This window comes from Alosa alosa, chromosome 11, assembly GCF_017589495.1.
Source record: "Alosa alosa isolate M-15738 ecotype Scorff River chromosome 11, AALO_Geno_1.1, whole genome shotgun sequence".
NCBI classification, from domain to species: domain Eukaryota; kingdom Metazoa; phylum Chordata; class Actinopteri; order Clupeiformes; family Clupeidae; genus Alosa; species Alosa alosa.
Genome location: NC_063199.1, coordinates 25,476,403 through 25,486,402, shown reverse-complemented (window position 1 = coordinate 25,486,402; position 10,000 = coordinate 25,476,403). Strand labels below are relative to the sequence as shown.

Below are 10,000 nucleotides of genomic sequence, written 5' to 3'. Positions count from 1 at the left end.
ACCACTGGTGGATCATCACTCAGAATGGAGTGTGTGTGTGTGTGTGTGTGTGTGTGTGTCTGTGTGTGTTTATGGGAAAGACAGAGATGGGGAAATAGCGTGCTGGGCCCCTAACACATATGCTAACTACATTCACCATGATGTAATCTTAGTTGTCAGGTAATATACTCAACAAAATATTTGTTTTTGTTTTCTTAAACCTCTTGATGGGTGTTGCAGCACAATGAGAAAGGGGGGGACGGACACTTACACTTAAACACTCATAACACTGCAGAACCCTCAACATTTAAACACTCATAACACCGCACAGCCCTCAACATTTAAACACTCATAACACTGCACAGCCCTCAACACTGAACAACTGAAACACTGTCCAGCGCGAATACCCACTCTCCTGACGTCTCGGCGGGCCCAGCCTCCATCTCTTGGTTTGTCTACACCCTTCTCAAGGTCAGAGAGGCCGTCAATCAGTGTCCGCCGTCTCCCCTGGCACCCTGCGAGGTGGCATCATTTACACCCAGAGGATGGTGGATGGGGCGCAACCTCTTCCCCGGGTTCTATTCCGGTTCTCCCTGAATGCCGAGCACACAGCGTGAGGCTGACAGCTCCGACATCAACACTTCCCCTCAAAAATCAATAGAGGACCCTTAAAATGAAAACAACATCTGCTCAAGCCAAAGTGATTTACGGCGTACATGTCCCTCGCATGGGCAACCTTGACATAATTGGGAGCTCAAAACAAATGCCTGAGTCTAATGTACTCGTGGCTTGTTACGCCGTGACATCTAAACAGAATAAAGTGAAAAGCTTCTTTATTTCTTGTGCATAAACACAATGTTTATTTGCACCAAGAGTGTACGTGTGTGTGTGTGTGTGTGTGTATTCACTACACATGGATGGGTAAAATGCAGAAGACACATTCCTGTGTGTGTGTGTTCCAAACTGGCCACTAAACCTTAACAAAAAAGTTTGTATTTTTGTCCTAGTTGATGTGACAGCAGTCAGCCATGGGACGTGGCTCTGAACAGGATTAGTTGAAGCCACATGCTGCATGAGGGCATTTTTGGACCACTTCTGGCTAAGCAGAGTGGCTGAAAATGAAGGGAAAATGAATAGTCTCTCTGAAAAATACCAATGTGACTAGAAAGAAAGAAAGAAAGAAAGAAAGAGATAAAAACAAGTTCTCTGTGGAATTTTGTACCATAAGCTGTGTGAAAACAGCCACACTTTACTTTTCACTGCCAATAACAGCCAGATGTTGCAACATTTCCCTCCTCTCAAGTCGAATCAGCACCATCTCCTGTTTACCAACACTGCTTCCATCTCCCTGATTCACATTTGACACGGCACACATTCTAATGAGGTGCTAGACACACACACACACACACAAACACATCCTCTCACTCTCTCTCATACGCACACACACACACAGACAGACAGACAGACAGGCAGACAGACAGACAGAGAGACAGACAGACAGACTCTCATTCACTCACACACACACAGTGTGGCATGAGAGGGTCGAAAATCAGTTCTGTCATCTTCTATATTTACCCTAAGAGGTCAGGGCAACCTGGGCCCAACTAAACTCTACAGCCCACGCTGCCATGGAAATGAGAGGAGACAGCACAGGAAGGCCACAGTCCCCCTACCCTGCCCAACACACACACACCCACAGCAAAAGAAAGTGAGAGACCCAGAGAGGAGTAGAGTCCATGAAACTTTAAACCAGGGGACTTCTCACTCTAACAGGGCATAGTGAACGTGTAATGTGTGTCTGATATATGTGTGTGTGCATCCATCACTGGCTGTCCAGACTGGTTTGCCTGTGTGGCAGCAGGCCTGGAGGTAAAGGCACCCCAACACGTCCATGTCAGCAATACTGGAGTCTCACAGTCCAGCACCACAGGGAGCACATTACAATCTCTCTCTCTCTCTCATGCGCACACACACACAGGGACTTGTCTATTACTGCTTTATGTCTGACTGCAGGCACATGGGCCTGCTAAAGCAGACACCTACTCTGTGTGTGTTGGCCTACTGTAGACATACGCTACGCTAACCCTCTGCAACACAGAGACCTACTGCGTGTGTTGGCCTACTGTAGACATACGCTAACCTTCTGCAACACAGAGACCTACTGTGTGTGTTAGCCTACTGTAGACATGTAGCCTACTGTAGTCTCTCTCTCTCTCTCTCTCTCTCTCTGCAAACTGAATCAAGCTGATACACAACATACTCCCAGCCCCAGTAGATCTGCTGTTGTGTCCTCTCCTCCGTTAGCAGAGGCTTGTCCCTACAGAGTTTTAGATTAGACTATGGCTTTTGCTTTATGCTGCTACAGTATACAGTAAACAATATTCTCTATAATCCCATGCTATATGTTACTACCCTGCTATCCTAATACTAGTGTTTTGTTTAGGGTTAGTATCTGATATGTTTACAAATCTATTTGAGCTGTCCACTGCACTGACCCTAGTAATCCTATAAACCTTCAGGGCATAAGAGAGACCCTTTTCCAGCGTTCTTACCGTCATGGCCAGGAGCTTGCCGTAGGTGAGGTGAGCGGGAATGTGGTCCGGTTTGGCGCGCAGAGACTCCCGGTACCAGTGCTCAGCCTCCGCCAGCTTGTTCAGTCGCATGTAGGCCTCTCCTGCACACGGGAAGGAAGGAGTGGAGAGGTCAGGTCAGCAGGGGGTCAGAGGTTAAAGCAGCACACATCTCACCATTGTTTTACGCCGACACCCGACACCGGATAGGGTCCAGCCGTTACCCAGAGCCGACCCGCCGCGACTCCCACTGGCTTTGAAAGGCAACACCCGAATCGCATGAGGGGCCTATGAGGGGATTCCGTCAGCCAAGTAGTGGCTTGACCCATGAAACATGTTTATGAAAACAGCTACTTCTGAGCGAAATCACCTTTTTCGGCTTCTTGGTTTCATTTAGTTTCTCAATGCTCATGAGAGAGAGAGAGAGAGACAGAGAGAGAGAGAGAGAGAGAGAGAGAGAGAGAAAAGAAATAGAGAGAAATAATTAGGGAGAGAGAGAGAGAGAGAGAGAGAGAGAGAATTTTGAATTTTAACAGCTCTTTATTACAAAACACACGATCACATTACCATAAAACCATCACTTTTTTTTTTTTTAAAAACTGAAAATCAAAGAAAAAATAACCTGAAAAAAATAATTCATTATCGACCAATGAGCATATTGCTCCACCTTGGCACCATTCTTCTTCAAAAGAATTAAAATCACCTTTTGTTTCATAAAAGTCAAATTCTAATTTTACTCTTGATTTCACCAGGCTTAATAAAATGTCAATTACATCATGGTCAGAGTCTTTTTCAATCTTATTCTTCCTACTTATATAAATGGCCATCTTAGCATTCCCAAAGATATAATTAATCATTTCACACTTGCAACGTTCTTTCTGAACATATTTAAACCCCAATATGAAGGTCTGAATAGAGAAAAACTCTCCAAAAACACTCTAATAGCTTTGCCAACAACTTAAACAAAAAGGTGGCAGTCTGAAACAATTTGAGTAGGCATGAAAAACAGTCTCTCTCTCCAAACAAAAAGGACATTCATGGCTTACATTTTGATTTAAAACAGAAATAAAAGAGTTAACTGCCAAAATACCATGCAGTAACCTCCATTGTAAGTCCCCAGCTCTTTTAGTTAATGGTGGTTTGTATAGAGATTTCCACTCTGGTTTAACATTACTTACTAAACCAAAAGTAGAACGCCAAGGCGTGTCAACCTTTCCATCTAGCCTTTCTTTATTTATCACTTTAACACAGGTCTTGTAAAGACATTTACCATTGACTTCGCTGAAATCTATTTCTTTTGGAGGGGGCAAAAAAATACCTTTACAATCATTTAATTTCGGTTTAAGTGACAATTCAGGAAAAGGGTCTTCTCTATCAGGAATCAAAACGCCATCAACATAATTCTTTATCATTTTGGCTCTCGGATGTTAGTTCTGTTCTCCAGCAATGCAAGATCTTATCCACCATACGCAAGGACCTCACTCCCATGCATTACAGCCAGTGTGGCACTGTCCATAAGAGAGCCTGATACATCCACCAAATGGCCTTAAACGTGTAAGTCCAGTACTGCATAAATAACTGTTCAATCCAGGCATTACATTCTTTTTGAAATGTCCAGTCTTGATCCATAGATTAGAGGTTCCTCTAGGAGCCAATGCAAAGAACCAGTCTCTTCCATTCGGCTAACATTAAATAAACCCCAGATCTTAAAAGTCCTTTATAAAAACAGGTAAATCAATACAATGTATTGCATGAGGATCCAGGAAAAACAAAGATTTGTCTAAACCCAAACCACTCACATTATGCATGATTTCACAAGCCACAGGCCTCCAAACAAGATCTTCTGGCCCAGTAAGAAACCTCTGAATGAACTGAAGCCTAAAAGCAGCTGCTCTACTGGGCAAATGGATTAAACCCTGGCCACCTTCTTCTTTTGGTAAATACAAAACACTCTGAGGGATCCAATGCAACTTATCCCAGAAGAAATCTATTAGGGTTGACTGGATCTTCATTAAAAGACCTGATGGTGGATCTAAAACAGCCAGCCGATGCCACAAAAAGGATGCCACTAGATTATTGATAACCAGACAGCGCCCCCTATATGACATCTGAGGTAGTAGCCATGTCCATTTTTTAAACGCCCCTTCACTTTTTCAATGACTCCATCCCAATTCTTTTTTGTACAGTGTTATCATCTCCCAAAAACCACCAGATATTTGAAACCCCCTTTTTCCAATTTAACCCTTCTGGGAGTTTGGCTGGTCCATCTACCCAATTACCTATCTGAAAAGCATCACTTTTTTTTTCCAGTTGACTTTTTTGCAGATGATATCACTCCAAAATCCTTCACAACATCATTTAAGGTATCAACATCATTTTGATCATTGACTACTACAACCAAATCATCGGCATATGCTGATAAACAAAAACCTTTTCACAATTGGACAGAGAAAAGCCAGTCATTTTACACCTTAATTTGTGAAGCAAAGGTTCTATTGCCATGGAATAGAGCATTCCAGACAATGAACAACCTTGTCTTACACCTCTTATTGCTTTAAAAGGGGGACACAAACCACCATTAACTTTCACTATACTCTCAATGTCATTATAGAGCACCTTAATTAGATTAATAAAACCCGAATTGAATCCAAAAGCCTCTAACACCCCCATAAATACTTATGCTCAACTCTGTCAAAAGCTTTTTCCTGATCCATGAAAACAAATCCAAAATTCTTTTTAACTTACTAGAAACTTCAATTGAATCTCGAACAAGGAAAATATTGTCAAAATTGACCTTTCAGGAATACAGTAGGTTTGATCAACATGTATTATTTGTTCCATCACTTCTCTCAATCTAGTTGCTAGTGCTTTGGAAAACATTTTAACATCAATGCACAGGAGAGACACTGGGCCAATGCTTCAAGTCGGTCAAGTCACCTTTTTTGGTAACAGTGTCAACACAGCCCTTCGACAGCTCAGAGGAAGGATTCCTTTCTCTATACTGTCATTCAGCACTTCATGGAGATCTTTCCCCAATACTGACCAAAAGCCTTTGTAAAACTCAACTGGCCGTCCATCAATGCCAGGAGCACGTCCATTTTCCATACCCATCAGGGCTGTACAGAGTTCTTTCAGTGATAAAGCTCCATCCAGCATCTTTGCTGAAGCCTTTGAAAAGCGTTGGCAAGTCATGAAGGAAACCACGCTCAATCTCCTGATTTCCAACCAATTCACTTTTAAAATTTCTGAGTAAAAACTCCTTACTCGTTGTCTTATTTCATTTGGCTTAGTCAACAATGTTCCTGTTTCTGAGCGCACAGCATGAATTAACTTTTTTCTTCCATTTTCTTCTCTAAATTAAAGAAATACTTAGACGGAACATCCATTACAGATACATTTTGTATTCTTGAGCCCGGATCAAAGCCCTGTGTTTTCCCCAAAAAATCAGCCAATTCCACTTTTTACTTTTAAGTAATTCTATTTGTTCTGAATTTCCTTTGTTATCAACCACATTTTGCAAATCCACAATCTCCTTTTCTAAAGTTTTCATGGATCTAGCTAGGTCTCTACTGACATTGAAAGTATATTTTTTGACATACATGTTTAATTTGAATTTTTGCTACATCCCACCATTGTTGCAAAGAGGGGAAAAAGGCTTCTCAACTTAAAACTCTCCCAAAACAGCAAAAGCTTCTCTAAAAGTTTGATCGTCCAACATCATCTTATTAAAATGCCAATATGCACTTTTGGTTTAACCGCAGATTTTTATAAGTACACAACATGCCATGCAATGGTCAGAAAAACCAACAGGACTGATATAGGAACATCGAAAAGCACTAAAAAAAATGCTTAAAACAGTACATTTGGTCAAGTCTTGCCATTGATAAATAATTATCCGACAATGAGACCAACTATATTGCCTTTGTTTTTGTGAAAAGATCTCCATATGTCAATCAATTCATATGCTTCAATTAACTCAATAAGACGCTTATTGAGAGGCTACATGAGGTTCTACATGATTTCTATCTAAAATATCAGCAGTACAATTAAAATCACCACCCAGAAAAAAAGAAAATCAGTACTATTACATGCACCAAGAACATCACCAAACTTATCCAAAACACATCCTCTCTGCAGCTAAGGTAGGAGCATAAACACAAATGAAAACAAAAACATCATTTTCAAAACTGCTTTTACTTTCAATAGTCTTCCTTTAACCACCTCTTCCACATCATAAGAATATGGAAGAAACGACTTTGAAAAGGGATAGCAACACCTCCACTTAAGGACGATAGACTGAGTCTGGCACGCCCATCCCTCCTTCACCCAATCAACTTCATTAGTTAAGTCGCTATGTGTCTCTTGAACAAGGAAAACATCAATATTTTTCTGTCTGCTTAATTCATAGAATTCTGCTCTTTTTCCTCCGTCTCTGGCCCCATTCAAATTCAAAGTAGCGACTCTAACCCCCATTTCAAAAAAAAAGAAAGTAACCAGAAAAAGACAAAGAAAATAAACATACATATTTTACTGAGTATCACCATCATTTCCAATCGGTTCTCCTTTTTCTCAACTTATGACAATCTTAACCAAGCTTAAACATCTCTTGGTCAGTAAAACCTCCGTCCTCATTTGTCCTCATTAGATATTTGGCATCATCAATGAACTGTTGTATATTGGAAAAATAATCCTCAACCTTGACATTACGCACAAATTTGGTAGTCTGTAAAAAATGGCTTATCTCCTGAGTGGAGTACCACACGACAACTAACGGTTGAGAAAGCTCTTGTGATTGTGAACTTGACAAACTAGAATCAGTGGAGTAACCATCGCTCTCATGGTCATTATCTGTAGTTGGTAGCTCAACATCAATGTCTTTTTCAATTGTTTTGTAGCTTTATTACTAGAGAATTTCTTTTCGTTTATTTTTGGGAATTTTGAAAACATTTTCCTCTCGGACCGTTTCACAGCCAGCCTCCTCTGCTTGTGTACCAGCTCTCTCATTAACCAACTCTGCAGCCTCTAGGCCTACAGTCTCCTCAGAACCCCTGCAGGTTCACAAGAACTGCCCTCATCCATGATCACATCGGGCTTAATGCGGGGGCAGCCAAATTATTTCAGACTCCGGTGTTTTTTATTTCAGCGGCTTCGCTCGATTCGGTCACTTTTTCGGTCACATTCTCTTTCTCAACCACGTTTGATAAATCCGTGTCGGCACATGTAATTCTACCACTACAGACACAAACTCTGCACCACCAGCCGTAATAGTGGGGTAGGGTCAGATGGCTCAGTTTCCTCACTAATTTCAGAATCATTTGCAGGTGTATCAGTTTGTTCCTTAACATTATCTTTTTTGTTTGGGCAAGCACGAACCAAATGTCCATGTCCACCACAACCAAAACATTTCATTGAGTCTGATGTTGCATAAACAGTGTAATCATAGCCATCAACATTAAACTTGAACACTGCGCCAAAATCACAGTCCTGTTTCAGAAACATATGCACCTGGCGTCTAAAAGACACCATATGGCTCAACAAAGTTGACTTGCATCACACAGGTATTTTCTTAACTTGAGACACCACTTTGCCATACTTCCGAAAGTTCTCTGATTAACACCTCATCTTTTAAGAACGGTGGCACGTTAGACAATTTGATTTTCTTAGATGGGCTACTAAGTGGAAGAACAGGGCAAGCCAACCATCAATTTCAATTCCAGATTGAACAACTTCATAAGCTTTTTTTCGATTGTACTCAAAAAAAAGAACGATCGCATTGTTCATTCTAGATGCCGACAATACATTATCGTATCCAACAATTTTACCCACCGCTAAACTACACGCTTCCACACTAACACTAGACGCCACTTTAACGCCATGCCGTCTGGTTAAACAATCAAGTTTTGATTTAGGAGTTGCCATACTACCCAGCTTAATGCTGGCAGCAGACTCTCAACTCAATTAACAAACAATACTATCGAACAAATAATTATTTAAACAAACAAAAAGATAGAAAAGTTAGAATGTAAAGGGCACCACTCAAGCCAGAATCGGCCTTCAGTCACGCTCACACTCTGCACACGCACTCACTTCCGCTCAGAGAGAGAGAGAGAGAGAGAGAGAGAGAGAGAGAGAGAGAGAGAGAGAGAGAGAGAGAGAGAGAGAGAGAGAGAGAGAGAGAGAGAGAGAGAGAGAGAGAGGGAGGGTGCACATTTCACAGGTGAAACCCATCTTTGAACAATAGTCCATCGAGCCAGTCAAGCTGATAAATATAATTGCTGCTCAAAGAGCGTGGAGCCCCTTACGCTTGTCTGCATTCACAAGACACATAATACAACCACGCGCCCACGTGTTTGCGGTTGTGCGCTGCAGGGTGAACAGTGGGCTGGCAGAGAAAGCAAAACAAGGGCAAAGAGCATGTGGGCCGAGGGTGGGTAGTGCCCACCTCAGCAGAACCCAGTGCCAATGCCCGTCTCCGTTACACACAGAGACGGGCGGATGCCAATGCGAGGTTTTCTCTCTCTCTCTGTTTGTCTAGCGATGGATCACTCATGCAGAAGAGGGGCCCACGTATCCAGTCAATCCTATGGGCTATAAACAGAACAGGTCTGACTCGGGGCTGCACCAAGCACAGGAGAGAGAGAGAGAGAGAGAGAGATGGAAACAGAGAGAGAGAGAGAGAGAGATGGAAAGAGAGAGTGAAATGGAGATGGAGAGGGGGGAGTGAAATGGAGAGAGGGGGAAGGAGAGAGAGATTGTAGGTGAGAGAGAGAGGGATAGAGAGAGAGGGTGTGTGATGGGGTTGGGTGTCACGGCGACAAGAGTGAAAACACCCCTGCTGACCGGCCACGCATCACCCGATCCCTCCACCCATTGTCAGCTCCTCTCTGCACCCCACCTGCCAAAACACTCTGTCGGCCGCCTCGGCTGTTTTGAGAGGAATCGGACAACGCGGCTACTTAATTTAGAAAAAAACCCAACATAAGCCAAAACAATGTTTTTAATGTAATTATCGCAGCAATAACACAGAGGACATGGGTACGTGACGAGGCTAACATTTCACTTGAACCTTAGACGCATCCGCCTGAGAGCTCAAAGTGTGTGCCACACACACACACACACCCCCATGCAAATGTGTCAGTTAAAGGACACATAATATGCACAAGAGGACCAGAGCGTTCACATGAAGGAGATTACTGTAAATAATTTTCCTGATGAGGATCACGGAACACGGAACCCAGAACTTAGCTCTCCGGTCCTGCAGGTGGCCGACACAGAACACGGTCTCTCTCCCCCTCTCCACCCTCTGAGGGAATACAACTTATTTCCTGTGTTTTCAGTTAAAACAGATTGGTGATGGGGAAGACGGTGCGGTACATGGCGCCTGTGTAAATGTGTCTCGTAGAACAGCTCTCATTTCCCCCCGCGGGTGAAGCATGTTTGGTTAACGCAGT

General features: G+C 42.5%; 1 protein-coding gene across 1 annotated transcript in view; it reads right to left on the bottom strand.

Moving 5' to 3' along the window:
• The window catches only part of tmtc2b (transmembrane O-mannosyltransferase targeting cadherins 2b), a 131,457-nt gene that overhangs the window by 28,661 nt on the left and 92,796 nt on the right, over window positions 1-10,000 (bottom strand). The window contains exon 8 of the mRNA XM_048257001.1: window positions 2,532-2,653. Within this exon, the coding sequence (XP_048112958.1) occupies window positions 2,532-2,653 (122 nt within the window). The remainder of the gene's footprint in view (window positions 1-2,531; window positions 2,654-10,000) is intronic.